Source organism: Suncus etruscus, chromosome 7 (assembly GCF_024139225.1).
Source record: "Suncus etruscus isolate mSunEtr1 chromosome 7, mSunEtr1.pri.cur, whole genome shotgun sequence".
Lineage (NCBI taxonomy): Eukaryota > Metazoa > Chordata > Mammalia > Eulipotyphla > Soricidae > Suncus > Suncus etruscus.
The window spans coordinates 130,330,918-130,348,177 of record NC_064854.1 but is presented as its reverse complement, the minus strand read 5'-3'; the positions used below and the strand labels follow the sequence as shown (position 1 = coordinate 130,348,177).

General features: G+C 46.3%; 1 protein-coding gene across 2 annotated transcripts in view; it reads right to left on the bottom strand.

The window, feature by feature from the left end:
• Positions 1–13,643, bottom strand: part of APPL1 (adaptor protein, phosphotyrosine interacting with PH domain and leucine zipper 1) — a 45,627-nt gene extending 31,984 nt beyond the window's left edge. Inside the window, exons 1-4 of one of the 2 annotated variants that reach the window (XM_049776180.1) lie at positions 13,569–13,643; positions 5,855–5,953; positions 1,991–2,050; positions 1,422–1,493 (exon numbers count right to left, since the gene is read on the bottom strand). In XM_049776180.1, coding sequence (XP_049632137.1) covers positions 1,422–1,493; positions 1,991–2,050; positions 5,855–5,953; positions 13,569–13,622 — 285 coding nt within the window. In that variant the 5' untranslated portion in view covers positions 13,623–13,643. Of the gene's footprint in view, positions 1–1,421; positions 1,494–1,990; positions 2,051–5,854; positions 5,954–13,568 lie in introns of those variants that run through there. The other variant, XM_049776181.1, reaches the window with a different exon arrangement.
• Between the last annotated feature and the right edge of the window lie 3,617 nt (positions 13,644–17,260).

The following is a 17,260-nucleotide window of genomic DNA, read 5'->3' as shown; positions in this document are numbered from 1 at the left end:
AGGAGAAAGTGGAGAGTGACTATAAAAGAACACTAAAGGGGCCAACCGGAGGGATAGCATGGAGGTAAGGTGTTTGCCTTGCATGCAGAAGGACGATGGTTTGAATCCCGGGATCCCATATGGTCCCCTGTGCCTGCCAGGTGCGATTTCTGAGCACAGAGCCAGGAGTAACCCGAGTGCTGCCGGGTGTGACCCAAAAACCAAAAAAAGAAAAACAAACAAAAAAACAAAACAAAACAAAACAAAAAAAACGCTAAAAATTAATTATAATTTAAAACGTGAAAGAAAACAAGCTAACCTTGAGCTGGCAATTGTCACTTAGTTCTAACACCAAAAGCACAAACAACAAAGAAAATAGAAACTACATTTCATCAAAATTTAAAAACTTCTAGGGCCGGAGAGATAGCATGGAGGTAAGGTGTTTGTCTCGCATGCAGAAGGATGGTGGTTCGAATCCCGGCATCCCATATGGTCCCCCGAGCCTCCAGGAGCGATTTCTGAGCGTAGAGCCAGAAGGAACCCCTGAGCACTGCCGGGTGTGACCCAGAAACTAAAAAAATAAAAATTTCTGTGCATGAAAAGATAGTATCAAAGAGGCTGGGGTGACCACATAGAGGTCAGAAGCACACGCTTTACATGCTTGGAACTTCTATTGGATCCCAAGCTCTGCTTGCCTCCAAAGCACTGGTGTAGCGCAGGAGGCCCTAAAGCACTGTTAAAGATGGCCCCAGTGGCCACCAGGATTGATTGAGTAGCACAACAGGGCCCAAACAGCACTTCTTCCTTGGGTCACAGCATTCAACCATCAGGCCTAGTTGGCCAAGTAGTGCTGGAGGTAGCTCCATGCAAGCATAGGTATCCACATATGCACACCCCCACATATGCAGACACTGCCTGAGAGGTCTCTTCAAAAAAGCATCAAGAAAGTGAAAAACATACCCACATAATGCTATTTGCTAGTCATGTATCTGATCAGGAAAGTGTATGGAAACAAAGAACTTGGGGGCCATACCCAGTGATATTCGGGGGTTACCCCTAGCTCCGCACTCGGAAATTATTCCTGGTAGTGTTTGGGGGACCTTATGGGACGCAACGGATTGAACCCGGATTACTACATGCAAGGCAAGAGCCCACTGTAATGTCTGTCTCTCCAGTTCCAGAATCAGGACTTTTTATAAGAAAAATAACCTAATTTAAAAGTGAGCACTACGGGGCCGGAGAGATAACGTGGAGTTAAGGCGTTTGCCTTTCATGCAGAAGGTCATCAGTTCGAATCCCGGCATCCCATATGGTCCCCTGAGCCTGCCAGGAGTGATTTCTGAGCGCAGCAGAGCCAGGAGTAACCCCTGAGTGCTGCCAAACAAACAAACAAACAAAAATTTTTTTATTTTTTTATTTTTTAAAGCAAAATAAGCACTTACCTCATCAATAACTTTTGAAAATTGTTGCAAAGTAGAGCTCATCACTTCGTCATCACCCCCTAGTGGAAAACGCTGTTAAGTGAGAAATAAAAAGGCCCAATATTTCAATCTTGGGTGAATGAGATCAAAATTCACATTTTTAACCCCCCCCAAAAAAATTTACATTTTTAAATAACTTCAAAAGACTCACAAAATTCTGAATAAGCTATAAAAGTGTCATTTAAATTAAGTATAATTCATATAACTAGTAAAAATTAAAATGTTTGCTAAGTAAACATTTAATATGGCAACAAAATGCACACTGCACTAGAAATTTAAATTTAGTACTTAGTTTGACTTCCTCCATTAGGTAGCCAAGCAAGTCTTTTACTGGGTAATTCTTTGTCTTAACATCAAATCATTAAAATGAGGTGTGGTATAATAAGATTTCAATGCCATAATAAAATTACCATCAGTGATCTCAAAACAAACCTTAAGATTCTTAAGGAATCCTTTCTTTATAAAGATACTTTATGAATCGACATTATCGCATATTTGAAAATATGATTTAAAATTTTCAAATACTGTACCTGTTTTTCATATTCTTTTAAAAGCTTCGAAGTAAGGTGTGTTGCTGCACTTAATTCATTCTATGGAAAAAGATTAACAGTAAAATAAGTACAATACTGCTGAGATTATTTAGATACCTAAGCCATTTTTATATACCATTTAACATGTGCTGTACTGTAATGTTCTCTAAACTAAACCCCTTGCTAACTCACCGGGAAGGGCACTACCATAATAAAACACAAGAAAGCTCAAACCATGAAGTAGACACAGCAAAGAATTCAGCAATATTCCAGTTAACTGCTGCCTGTTTTCATCTAATGAATACGAAGCATGAAGTATTATTAAAGCTTGAAAGCTCCAAATAAATTGTGTATAACCTTAGCAAAATCAAAAGATTCTACGCTGATGAATAATCTTGCCTCTTAAGAGACAAGCAAATAGGACAGTGTGTAAGGAGCTTGCTTGTAAGGAGTTGACCTGGGTTTGCTATCCAGCACTGCCTATGGTCCTCTGAATCCCACCAGTCAGAAAGACCTCAGTAAGCCCAAAAACAGCTGGAGATGGCCCCAAAATAAAGCAAAGCAGGTCCAGAGTGATAGCACAACAGATAGGCTATTTGCCTTGCATACGGCCAACCTGGGTTCAAACTCCGCCATCCATAGAGTGTCCTGAGCACCATCAGGAATGACCCGAGAACAGAGCCAGAAGGAACCCCTGTGCACCACTGGATATGGCCCCCTCAAAGAAAAAAAAGAAAAGAAAGAAAAGAAAACATAGGGCCAGCGAGGTGGCGCTAGAGGTAAGGTGTCTGCCTTGCTTGCAAGCGCTAGCCAAGGAACTGACCGCGGTTCGATCTCCCGGCGTCCCATATGGTCCCCCCAAGCCAGGGGTGATTTCTGAGCAAGTAGCCAGGAGTAACCCCTGAGCATCAAATGGGTGTGGCCAAAAAAAAAAAAAAAAAAACGAAAACAAAAAAAAAATATATCTTTGAAGATGCTGATTCTAGACAACAGTAAGCATTTAAAAACCTAACTGGGCCAAAGTGGTAGTATAGTAGGTAAGATATTTGCCTTAGGTGTAGCCGACCAAGGTTCAATCCCCAGCAACCCTTATGGTCCCTGAGCAACATCAGCATCCCAATATGGTTTCCTGAACACTGCTAAGAGTGACGCTGGAATGGAAAGCCAGGAGTAAGTTCTAAGGAAGGCAAGTGTACATCCCTCCCCCCCCTCAAAAAACGATAAAAAGTAAATAAAACCGTATAACCAGGGCCAGAGTGATAGTACAGCAGGTAGGGCAATTGCATTGCATGTGGCCCACCAGGTTAAGATAACTGGCACTCCTTGCAAGCAGCCGATCCAGGACCAAAGGTGGTTGGTTCGAATCCCGGTGTCCCATATGGTCCCCCGTGCCTGCCAGGAGCTGTTTCTGAGCAGACAGCCAGGAGTAACTCCTGAGCACCGCCGGGTGTGGCCCAAAAACAAACAAAAAAAAAAAAGATACCTGGCACTCCATATAAGCTCTCCAGGAATGATCACTGAGTGCAGAGCCAGAAGAAGTCCTATGCACTGATGAATATGACCCCCCCCCCAAAAATAAAAACATACAATCAGGGCCCGGAGAGATAGCACAGCGGTGTTTGTCTTGCAAGCAGCCGATCCAGGACCAAAGGTGGTTGGTTCGAATCCCGGTGTCCCATATGGTCCCCCGTGCCTGCCAGGAGCTATTTCTTTTTTTTTTTTTTTTTTTTCAGGAGCTATTTCTGAGCAGACAGCCAGGAGTAACCCCTGAGCACCGCTGGGTGTGGCCCAAAAACCAAAAAAAAAACAAAAACAAAAAAACAAAAAAACATACAATCAAATATGATCAACTTAATTAAAAGCAAAATCATCATTTGAAGAAAATGCTTTAGTGGTTTTATTGTGAGTGATAAATATGACAAAAATAACATTACAATTACAAATTAATAAAAAATATCTATGATTAGAAATCATGGGCCCGGAGAGATAGCACAGCGGCGTTTGCCTTGCAAGCAGCCGATCCAGGACCAAAGGTGGTTGGTTCAAATCCCGGTGTCCCATATGGTCCCCCGTGCCTGCCAGGAGCTATTTCTTTTTTTTTTTTTTTTTTTTTTTTTTTTTTTTTTTTTTGTGGTTTTTGGGTCACACCCGGCAGTGCTCAGGGGTTATTCCTGGCTCCACGCTCAGAAATTGCTCCTGGCAGGCACGGGGGACCATATGGGACGCTGGGATTCGAACCGATGACCTCCTGCATGAAAGGCAAACGCCTTACCTCCATGCTATCTCTCCAGCCCCAGCCAGGAGCTATTTCTGAGCAGACAGCCAGGAGAAACTTCTGAGCACCGCCGGGTGTGGCCCAAAAACCAAAAAAAAAAAAAAAAAAAAAAAAAAAAAGAAATCATATCATTTGTTTTTGGTTTTTCGGGCCACACCCATTTGATGCTCAGGGGTTACTCCTGGCTACTTGCTCAGAAATCACCCCTGGCTTGGGGGGACCATATGGGACGCCGGGGGATCAAACCACGGTTGCAATCTTTCCTTGGCTAGCGCTTGCAAGGCAGACACCTTACCTCTAGCGCCACCTCGCCGGCCCCTAGAAATCATATCATCGTAAGAGATCTATCACAAGGTAAAAATTAACTATCAAAGCAACTTTTAAAGTGCATAATGTGAGAGGCCAAAGAGATAGCATGGAGGTAGGGCATTTGCCTTGCATACAGAAGAATGGTGGTTCGAATCCCGGCATGATCCCCCAAGCCTGCCAGGAGTGATATTTCTGAGCGTCGAGCCAGGAGTGACCCCTGAGTGCTGCTGGGCGTAACCCCCCCCAAAAAAACACAAAAAAACAAAAAACAAGCAAACGAAAAAAGTGCATAATGTGAGTCCGAAAGGAAAATAGTGAAAAGAAATGGAAATTGCTTGCTAGAACCTGGCTTACTATTTAAGTTATGATCATATCATATAAAGATAGCCACAAACCTGATGCATACTCAGCAACAAAAAAAACTAGTTTCTTAATTGTTGTCTTACTCTTTCTTAAATTCTTTACCCTGTGCCCCAAGCTACCTCTACTTTTTAATATCTTCTCTAAGCATATTAAACTATTTTATAAACACTATACTCCAAAAGAAAAAGTAGACAAAAAGTATATAATTAGGGAAACTTCTGGTGACAATATGGAACTTTTAATCAAACCATAAGTAAAGATCACTATCAATGAATTCTAGTGAGAACTGTATTTAGAAAGTTGGGGCAGATGCTTCATTCTTTTATTACTTTCATAGTACTTATAAACAATAAATACACTACTGGGGCCAGAGAGATAGTACAACGGGTAGGGCATGTGTTTTGCATGACCCACGCTCAACAACCAGCAACTCATCTAGTCCCAGGAATGATCCTTAGGTACACAAGAATCTTTAGGACCCCATCCGGTGTGGTCCTAAAACCAAATAAATACATAAATGATTAAAAAAACAAAACTAGCTACTATTAACTGAGTTCTGATATACAGAATACTTAATATACATTCTTCCTTTCAGTAAATACGTATTACCACGAACATGCAAATAACCAGTCAAACAGACATCCACAATCTTTGTCCTCATGGTTCCGAGATTCCTTTTCAAAAATAAGAGTCAGCCTCTGGGGCCGGAGAGATAGCAGGGAGGTAAGGCGTTTGCCTTTCATGTAGGAGGTCATCGGTTCGAATCCCGAATCCCGGCGTCCCATATGGTCCCCCGTGCCTGCCAGGAGCAATTTCTGAGCCTGGAGCCAGGAATAACCCCTGAGCTCTGCCGGGTGTGACCCAAAAACCACAAAAAAAAAAAAAAAAAAAAAAGTCAGCCTCTATCTAGCTCTTACCTGTGCATCATAAATCCGACGCATAGCTTGGTACAACTGGTTCATGTAGTTGGAAATAGCTGTGGCATCTTCTTCAAATACACCCAGTAAAGACCTCGTCTGCATGAAATAAAAGAAGGTGTATCACTTCATCAATCATGAAGAAAAACATTTTTCCAGGGCTGGAGAACACTTGCCTTTCACACAGTCAATCTAGGTTCAATCCCTGGCACCCCGTATGGTCCCCTGAACCCCACCAGGAGTGATCCCTGACCGTTGCTGAAATAAAGGAAAAAGGAAGAAAGGGAGAGAGGGAAGGAAGATGGTAGGGAGCCAGCCAGGAGTTATTTCTGAGTGCAGAGCCAGGAGTAACCCAAGTGCCACTGGCTATAGCCCAAAAACAAAAGGAAAAGGAAGGAAGGGAGGGAGGGAAAGAAGAAGGGAAGGAAGGGCATTTTTTCCTAAAGAAAGAAAAAAATCCTAGGAAATTTGACATTTATTAAGTTTGAATTTTAATGTTCTCTCACATTTGATAGTAATGCCAAGATATTGGGAGTTTTTGTTCATGATATCACTTTTAAAAAATGTATCTTTGGGGCTGGAGAGATAGCATGGAGGTAGGGCGTTTGCCTTACATGCAGGACAGTGGTTCGAATCCCGGCATCTCATATGGTCCCCTGAGCCTGCCAGGAGTGATTTCTGAGAGCCAGGAGCAACCCTGAGTGCTGCCAGGTGTGACCCAAAAACCAAAAAAGAAAAAGAAAAAAAAAGTTTGGGGGGGGGGGGCTAGAACAATAGCACAGTGGGTAGGGTATTTGTCTTGAACATGGCCAACCTGGGTTGTATCTCCTGCATCCCAAATGGTCTCCCAAGCCTACCAAGAGAGATTTCTGATCTCAGAGCCAGGTGGAACCTGAGCGCCGCCAGTGTGGCCCATAGACCAAAAAAATGAGAAACTTTTTAATAAATGTATTTTCTGCCCAACGGTGTGGCTTAATTGTAAAACGCATGTCAATAAGTCAGGCTTAATGTCACCACCAAAAAATAAAAGGGGGTCCCAAATACTTCATACAAACTTTTAGAAGGCATAACTAAGATATATAGCTATGTGAATTAAAAGGTCTGTAATGAAACAAAGAATGGACAAAGAAGAAATGGTCAAGACTAAATTAGCAGTATTTCACATAAGAAGATTTTAAGTAAGCTATTTCAGGATAATTTGGAATAACTACTTCTTTCATGGTCTCTAATTGTAGTGACAAACCCCTCCAGGAACCAATCCAAATTAACACCAACTCCCCAATGAAAACAAGGGGAAAAGCTAGTTTTTCCTGAGTGTAGATTTCAAGGTTACTTTTTCCTGCTTATGTATTTCCATATTGCTAGGGATTTTTTTTGGGGGGGGGGGGGGAGCCACACCCGGTGTTGCTCAGGGGTTACTCCTGGCTGTCTGCTCAGAAATAGCTCCTGGCAGGCACGGGGGACCATATGGGACACCGGGATTCGAACCAACCACCTTTGGTCCTGGATCGGCTGCTTGCAAATGCCGCTGTGCTATCTCTCCGGGCCCTTTGCTAGGGATTTTTAACGCAAAAATTATTTTAAGGGGGCCAAAGCGGTGGTGCAGTGGTAGGGCACTGCAGTTTGATCACCCTGCGTCCCAAACGGTTCCCCAAGCCAGAAGCGATTTCTGAGCTCATAGCAGGAGTAACTCCCGAGTGTCACTGTGTGTGGCCCAAGAATCAAAAAAAAAAAAAAAAGGAAAAAGAAATAAGAAAAACTGGGGCCGGGCAGTGGCGCAAGAGGTAAGGTGCCTGCCTTGCCTGCGCTAGCCTAGGATGGACCGCGGTTCGATCCCCCAGCGTCCCATATGGTCCCCCAAGCCAGGAGTGACTTCTGAGCACATAGCCAGGAGTAACCCCTGAGCGTCACCGGGTGTGGCCCAAAAACAAAACAAAAAAAAAAAAGAAAAACAACATATCAAGTAAAGATATACTTTTTTATATCCCAAGATCAGATAAGAAATTAAAATATTCTCTGAGGACATAACTTAACTAGCTAAAGTGTGTGCCATCCTTTGCATGCAGAAAGTTCAGATTTAATCTCTGAACAGCCAGTCAAGTTGGCTGTTGACAAATGTTAACTATTTGATTAACTACACGTTAAAAATCTAAAATGGCCTTTCAGGAAAATGTCTGTCATACAGGCAGGCAGAGAGGGGAGGGTGGGAGGGAAACTGGGGACATAGGTGTGCACTGGTGAAAAGATGGGTGTTGACATTGTATGGCTTGAAAATCAATCATGAGCAACTTTGCAACTGTATCTTATGGTGATTCAATTAAATAAAAAATTTAATGACCTATTTTTATTCCACAAAACAGCATGTTTGCATATTAGAACTTTGTTTTAAAAATCAGTTTATTCTGGGCCCGGAGAGATAGCACAGCGGGGTTTGCCTTGCAAGCAGCCGGTCCAGGACCAAAGGTGGTTGGTTCGAATCCTGGTGTCCCATATGGTCCCCCCGTGCCTGCCAGGAGCTATTTCTGAGCAGACAGCCAGGAGTAACCCCTGAGCACCGCCGGGTGGCCCAAACACCAAAAAAAAAAAAAAAAAAAAAAAAAAATCAGTTTATTCCAACAATTAATTGGTCAACCATGGTATGCTAGCTCTAAAAGGGACAAAGATTCCATCTACTTACATTATATTGACCAAGATAATCATATATGTAACATTCAAGGTCAAAGGGTCTGCAGGCACCATATTACCAGAAATGGAGCATACTTGCACGCAGCAGACCTGGGAAGAACCTAAGGGATCATACACACACACACACACACACACACACACACACACACACACACACACACACAAAACCCAGCCAGCTACATGTAAGGCAAGTGCTTATTTCCTGTACTCGCTCTAAACTTTTCGATAAAATCTCTTATGTTTTGGGCTAGAGATAGCATGGAGGTAAGGCGTTTGCCTTGCATGCAGGACAGTGGTTTGAATCCCGGCATCCCGTAGGGTCCCCCGAGCCTGCCAGGAGCGATTTCTGAGCGTAGAGCCAGGAGGAACCCCTGAGCACTGCCGGGTGTGAACCCCCCCCTTAAAAAAAAAAAACTCTTTATGTTTTAACATAACACATGATGTTAAAATGAGGGGGGCTGGGGCCGAGTACAATGGGTAGGGACATGCTCAGCCCAAGTTGAATCCGTGGCATCCCATATGTCCCCTCAGCCCACCAGGAGACCCACAAGGGTGGCCTCAAACAAACTATGATTGGGATAGAGTAGATCACATTATTTGTATTTCTTATCATGCCAAAGAAGCCTCAATTTAGTACTGGGATTTCTCTTCACAGTTTTCTCACAGATACATCTTTGGCGAGATAGCTATGTACAAAAAATTACTTTTTAAAAACCTTATCTGTTCTTGGAGCCAAGTGATAGCATATGGTAGGCATTTGCCTTGCACACTGCCAACCCTCAACAGATCCAGGTTTGATCCTGGGCATCCCATACAGTCCCCAAAGCCTGGCAGGAATGATTTCTGAGTGCAGAGCCAGGAGTAACCGCTGAGTGCCACCGGGTGTGGCTGGAAAAAAAAAAAACCAACAGTAATAATAATAAAAACTTTATCTGTTCTAGCCAAGAAAATTCATGTTGTTTCTGGTTTTTTGAATAGTTTATGAATGGGCCCGAGGGGGTGGGGAGCTGGAGCAAGAGCACAGTGAGTAGGGTGTTTGCCTTGCACACAGCTGACCTGGGTTCGATACCTGGTATCCCAGGAGTCCCCTGAGCCTGCCAGGAATGATTTCTGAGCACAGAGCCAGGAGTAATCCCTGAGCAACACTGGGTGTGCCAGCCCCACAAAAGGAATGGTCCAGGGAGAGATGACAACGATAGTACAGTAGTTAAGGAAATTACAGGAAGCTGACATAGGTTCAATCCCTGGTACTTTAAGCAGACAAAGAAAAAAGCTCCATAACTGTAGAGCAGTTTATGTTTTCAGGGGACAGAGGAAATGCGGCTCAACAGAAGAGCAGGCACGAAGGTGAGGAATTCAATCATGGCAGCACCCCACATGCCCGACTTGCAGAGTGTAGTCCCTGTGGCAAGGCCGTTTGACACCCCAGGGCCACAACAAAATAAGGAAGTGTGTGATCTCTGGCACACTAACAACTAAAGTGAGCCCTCACTGTGTTTGTGTAACTCCATCATTGCCATGGGAGGGGAAGGGACGGGAAGGGAAGAGAAGAGAAGGGAGGGGAAGTTTTCACACTTTTCATTGCTCTCCTTCATCCTAAGAAAAAAAATCCAAACTGAAAATTAACTGTATGCCCAAATGTTATTATTTCTTTTTAGGTGGGAGCCAAGCCGAGTTCTGTGCTCAAAGGCCAGGCCTGGGAGTGGTTGGGGAACAAGAATTGGTGCCGGGTCAAGACCAGAGCCATGGGCCCGGAGAGATAGCACAGCAGTGTTTGCCTAGCAAGCAGCTGATCCAGGACCAAAGGTGGTTGGTTCAAATCCTGGTGTCCCATATGGTCCCCGTGCCTGCCAGGAGCTATTTCTGAGCAGACAGCCAGGAGTAACCCCTGAGCACCGCCGGGTGTGGCCCAAAAAAACAAAAACAAAAACAAAAAGACCAGAGCCATGTGCTAAGGCAAGTGCCTTAGCCTCTGAACTATCTGTCCAGCCATGCCCAAAATGTCAAGGGCAATAACCAAACTATCTTTAGGCTAGTTACAAAAATATTTTATCAGGGGCCAGAGTGGTAGCACAGCAGTAGGGCATTTGCCTTGGACACGGCTGACCCAGGATGGACGTGGGCTCAATCCCAGGCATCCCCTATGGCCTGAGCCAGAAGCGATTTCTGAGGGCAAAGCCAGGAATAACCCCTGAGTGCCGTTGGGTGTGGCCCCCCAAAAAAAAATTATCAGTGGGCTGAAACCATAGCAAAGTGAGTAGGATGTTTGCCTTGCACGTGGCTGACCCAGGATAGACCCCGGGATCAATCCCCAGCATCCCATATGGTCCCCTGAGCCTGCCAGAAGTGATTTCTGAGTGAAGAGCCAGGAATAACCTGGGCACTGCTGGGTGTGGCCCAAAAATGAAATAAAATAAAGTGGGGCCAGAGAGAAAGCATGGAGGCAAGGCATTTGCCTTGCATACAGAAGGTCGGTGGTTAGAATCCCGACATCCCATATGGTCCCCTGAGCCTACCAGGAGCAATTTCTGAGCACAGAGCCAGGAGTAACCCCTGAGCACTGCCGGGTATGACTCAAAACACAAAATAAATAAATAAAAGTAAAATAAAATAAATACAAATTCTAAAAACATTGGGGCCCGAGAGATAGTAGAATGGGTAGGACACTTGCCTTGCACAGAGCTGACCCAAGATCAATTCCCGGTACCCCATCAGGTCCCCTGAGCACAAAGCCAGGAGAAAGCCCTGAGCAAGTGATAGGTGTGGCCCATTCCCCAATAGAAAAATATGGCACGAGTTGTAAACTACCTGTTGAAGATTTTAAGAAGTTAATTGAAAGAGTTACGAGATCATATCCTTCATGAGTCATGGTCACAGCAGTATGCAGTGAGCAATGTCTAATTTTTACGGGTCATAAAAAACCAGGCTAGTAAAAGAAAGGTAAGGCAACCTGCTAAATTAGACAATGAAAATAAGTAGAGGCCAGCAGAACATATACCTTTCCCTGTAGCCAAACCAAAAGCTGGCCCCATGGCACCCAAGCAGAGAAGACATCTCGCCTCAAATTGCAAAAAGGAAAAAGGGGCTGAGAGTGATAGCACGTTCAATTCGGCATCCCAAATGGTACCCTCCCCCCCCCCCCCAAGCCTGCGAGGAGTAACTAACCACTGAGCGTTGCCTGGTCTAACCCAAAAACAAAAAAATTTTTTTTTACAAATCATCTAAACAAATACAGCTTATAAATGTACACCCGAAGCCGCTGAAGAGAATCTTCAGCTATTCTGTAAGTCAATATAACCAACAAGTAGGTTTCACTTGTATCACTGCTGGCTGATAAGAGTATATGACTAGCAAACAACTGGCTCGTGGAGATAACAGAATGAAAAAGAAATCAATCAGGGCCCAATTTCAATTTGGCACAAAACCCATGCGGAAAGGCTAGCCAGGAACGGAGGAATGCAACTGCTTTCTCTTGTCCTTCTGGGGCCATATTACACTATAATAGAAAAAATAACAAATAAACTCTGACCCAGGAGCTATTTACAAGATGGGTAGGGCTGTTTGCCTTGCATAAGGGCCCATCCAGGTTCTATCCCCCGCCTCCCATATGGGCCCCTGAGCCTGCCATCAGGACTGGTCCTGAGTGCAGAGCCAGGAATGAGCCCTGAGCACTGCTGGGTGGGCCCCCAAAGTATTTTAGTACTCCTAAAAAAGTATTCTAAGAAATTGTCTTCACTTTAAGTGGTATGCACTGTCCTATGTATATGGGTGTTGGTTTGGTTGTTTTTTCTTTTTGGGTCACACCCGGCAGTGCTCAGGAGTTACTCCTGGCTCTATGCTGAGGAATCGCTCCTGGCAGGTTTGGGGGACCACATGGGATGTGGGGGATTTGAACCACCGTCCTTCTGTATGCAAGGCAAACTCCCTATCTCCATGCTATCTCTCCACCAGTTTTGTTTTTTTTTTTTAAAGATTTGAGATAAAGGGGGCCCCAAGTGATAGCACAGCAAAAAGGCCTTTGCCTTGCAAGCGGCCAAGCCCGGAAGAGGCCCCGATTCGACGCCTGGCATCCCGTGTGGTCCCCTGAACCTGCCAGGAGTGATTTCTGAGTGCAGAACCAGGAGGAACCCCCTGGCCCAAGTTCAATCCCTGGTACCCCAAGGGGTCCCCTGGGCACAGAGCCAGGAGAGAACCCTGAACAACGGGTAGGTGTGGCCCATCCCCTCATGGAAAAATATGTCCAAAAAAAGAGAAAAGATTGGAGACACACTTTGTGCAACGTACGGCATAAACCATACCGGGCATTAGTGTCCGATCTGGAATGCAGGGCTGACCTTAAAGACAATGAAGAGGGCAGGAAGGCCTGAGGTGTGACGGGGTTGGTGTCCCTTAGGCCAGCTTTAAAGTGGGATCAGCTAAGCGCAGAGGGCGCAGAGGCATAGGGGGTGCAAAGAGTTGGGGGAGTCTGCGCGGTCCTCGATCTTCTTGGGCACCATCTCAGGCCCCGAGAGAGGCCCAAGCGCCGTGCTCGTGGCCCCCGGGCCTCACCGACGGTCCCCATGGCCAGGACCTCCTGGTGCCAGGGGGGACGAAGACAGCAGTGGCGGTCTCCCGGCATCGGGGGTCTTGGAGTCGTTGGGTTTCGTTCCACTGCTGCATGCGTGCTTGGTGACCATTGACTTATCCTGGATCCTCTCCTCACTGCATCTCCTTTTCCCTCCCGAAGAGGCTTTTCCGGGGCGCCAGGGACCACCCATGCCAGGCAGCCCCGCCGATGACAGCTCGGCCGGGCCCAAGCCTCGCGCGACCTCCGGGACCCCCCGCGGCGCGAGACATCCGGGTCCCGGGGCGACCTCGGGGACCCAGGTGAGCGAGACATCCGGGTCCTCCGCGCGACCTCCGGGACCCAGGTGAGTGAGACATCCGGGTCCTCGGGGCGACCCCTGAGGGGCCGACCTCCCGCCCCGCGCGCGGCCCCAGGCCCGGGAGAGGCTCGCGCTCCGGCTTCGTCCCGCCCCGCGGCCCTCACCTGCGGGCTGTCCTCGAGCGTCTCCTCGATGGGCAGCTTGTCGATGCCCGGCATCGTGGCGCGCGCGCGCACGGACGGACGGACGGACGGACGGAGGAGGGAAGGAGGGCGGCGGCAGGACGCGCCGAGACCTTCGCGGCTTCCCCGACGCTCTCGCCGGCCCCGCCCACGCCGCCGCCGCCGCCGCCGCCTCCGCCTCCGCGCCCGAGCCTCGGAGGAGCCGCCCGCCGCCTGGCGCCCGCGGCCGCGCCGGAAGTCCCGCCTCCTGCCCGCCGCCTCCCGCTCCCATTGGCCGCGCGGACGTCCGTCACCGCCCTGTCCCCCGCCCCTTCCGGTCCTGACTGGCCAGGCCCCGCCCACCCGGCCTGCCTTCGGGGCGAGTGCCCGGGGCGTGCGTGCGGCCTAGTCTGCCAGGAGGTGGCAAGGATCCTGCGCCTCTTGGCACTCGGGCCACCGGGTTCGATGTCCAGCTTTCCCGAGCATCCATCCCCTGAGCTTGTCAGGAGTCATTTCTGACCCCAGAGCCAGAAGTGAGCCCAAAGTGCAGCCCAGTGAGGCCCAAAAAATGAAAGAAAAAAAAAAAGTGGCCTTTCACCAAAACAGCAGATTTTATTTTATTTTTTTATTTTAAATTATGAGAACAAAGATGCAAAGAAAGAGGGCAAGGTAAAGTTGCAGTGGAAGGACAGTCACCCGTAACATAATTCTCAGAAGAAGTCCCCTTGAACAGCAGATTTTAAAACATTATCCCCCCCTCCTTTTTTTTCCCTATTTGGGGGCCACAAGCAGATGCGCTTGGGCTTATTTCTGCCAGTGACTGGACCAGATGTGGTGCCTAGGATCCAGGACTGCAAGCAGGCTCCTTCACTCCCTGAACGATGCACCTCACAGGGCCTCCAGCACCACTTTTACTTAGCTGGTCTCACTCTAGAAGTTGGCAGGTTGGCCAAAAGGAGGACTGTCTTAACCTCCGTCGCATCTTGGGCCTTTCTGTCCACTCCATTGTCTTCAAGGTCAGTCCTGTGCTCCCCATTAGACATTAGCACCCATTATAATGCATGTCGTTTTTATCTTGCCCTTGCTTTATCTGGAGAGTGGTGTGGGGGGAAAAATGTCATGTGTGACCTTGTAACCAATTCCTAGACTCTTCTTATCTGATCTTGAAGCACTGGCAGAGCAATTCAGACTTCCAGATTTGTCTTAAATCACAAATGAAAACATCGTTTGAAAACCTGGACACTGGGCAGGAGAGATAGCATGGAGGTAAGGCATATGTCTTGCATGCAGGAGGTCATCGGTTCGAATCCGGGCGTCCCATATGGTCCCCCATGCCTGCCAGGAGCAATTTCTGAGCCTGGAGCCAGGAATAACCCCTGAGCACTGCCGGGTATGACCCAAAAACCACACACACACACACACACACACACACACACACACACACACACACACCTGAGCAGTGCCGGGTATGACCCAAACACACACACACACACACACACACACACACACACACAAAACAAACAAACCTGGACACTGGGGCAGACAGACAGTTCCAGAGTTAAGGTGCTTCGCCTCACAAGACATTGAATTCCAATCACCAGAAGTGATTTCCAAGCACAGAGGCAGGAATGGACCCAAGATACAGCAGGGGTGTGACTCAATCCAAAAATGGGACTGGACTTGTTTTCTATGTACAATCGAACCCAGGGTTCAGTTCCCTGCGTCACAATGTCCCCTAGGAACTGAGCTGGGAGCAGGTCCTGAGTGTGGTGTCACCGGTCCTCTGGGTGCGGACCAGAAGCAAATATCAACCAAACAATCTGGATTCACTGGTTCTGTTAGTGACTGATTAGCAGTTCTGGTAGGTCTAAACTATTTAGAAAAAGCTTCTTTAATTCGCTTCAGCTTCTTGCTGTATAAATCATAAAAAAAAAAAAAAAAAAAAAGTAAAGGATGGTTTCTAAAACTGGGTCTGGATTTGAATTTAGGCCTTTTTGACTCTCTTCCCCAATCTCTCACACTGCCTTTTTTATAATTGTACAATTATAAGTTGCTTTCAACAACATACAAAGAAGATGGTAAAATCGTAAAGTCATCTGTCTTCTGAAAAATCTTGCCCTCGGTCCCACCTATCTATCCCATTTTCTTTCATGAAATATAAGGGAGACTGAGTGGTCTGACTCCATGGTCACAAGAGAATAAATCTAGAATGAGTAGATTTCATTTTTGGTTCTTGGGCCACACCCGGCAGCGCTCAATGGTTACTCCTGAATCTATACTCAGAAATCACTCCTGGCAGGCTCGGGGGACTAGACGGGATGCCGGGTTTTGAACCACTGACCTTCAGCATGCAAGACAAATGCTTTACCTTCAAGCTATCTCTCCATGGTGGTTCAAATCCCAGCATCCCATATGGTCCTCTGTGCCTGCCAGAACGATTTCTGAGCCTGGAGCCAGGAGTAACCCCTGAGCGCTGCCGGATGTGACCCAAAAACCAAAAAAAAAAAAAAAAAAAAAAAAATTGAAAAAGCAGACAATAAGTTAGTAGTAAATTTGATGGGGAGGCATTTTAGTCAATTCTAAAACTAAAAAGAATTTTTTTCAATGCTTCTGGGGCTAGAGCGATATTATAGCAGGTAGCCTTGCACATGACCAACTCAGATTAGAACCCATATGAACCCCTGAGCACTAGAACCAGGAGTAACCGCTGAGCATCACTGAGTGTAGCCCAAAAATAAACAAAACCCTTCTTTGGATCCAGTACTTTGAGGGTGTAAGACTGTAGCCCCTATTTTAAAAGACTTTAATGCCGTAGAAGTCAGTCTTCTCTAATAACCAGTCTGAATTTTATGTGATTGTCCAAACTCCCTACATGTAGGAAACGAGTTTTGTTCATAGAATGCCTCGGGGGTTACTGGAGACTCCTGCGAGTAGCCTAATAAAAAATAAAAAAATTAAAAAAAAAAAAAAACTTTGACCAGCTGGTTAACTGTGTGGAAGGCCAGGCAGGAGAAGTGGCAGCTGCCGAAAGGATTCTTTGACACATTGAGACACTTCACACACATAACTAGCAACCAAAAGACAAGCAGCTAAGTAGGTTTGCTAATTAGTAGTCTCCTAAAATTTTATTTGCTCTTTTAGTAATTGGATTTTTACGTGATGTGCCTGGAAGTTCCGATCTGCGGTCTCTTAAAGGGAAGAACCCAGCAGCCCAAATGATGCAAGCGCTTTACTTTCAAAAGTGTCTCCCTAGGTTAGTAATGACCAATGTTACACACACTTGAAAGTCACCTGGGGAGGTTGTTAGACCAAGATTCTGAGGCAATAGGGCAGAGGTGGGGCTGGGCTCTTCACATTTAAATGACAGTGGGGAATTTGCAGCCCACAGGTTGGAAAGCTCTAAAAAGGAGAATAACCATTTCCCTCTTCTGGAGTGATCTAAGATTCCAGAGAAGTTAGAATCACGGAAACATTTAAAGATTTCCTCCATTCCAACTGAGGATGACAAAGGGACCTTTCACAGGCTCCTTTAAAGAGCCTCTGAAAGTGGCTAGGGATTCACTCCCTCAATTTGAAATTCTGGTGAACTTGTACTTTCCTCAAATGATCGTGTATAGGACTGGGAAAATAGATCAAAAAGCAGAAGCACTACTTCACATGTTGTAACCCATGGCTTGCTCCCCAGGAGTAAACCT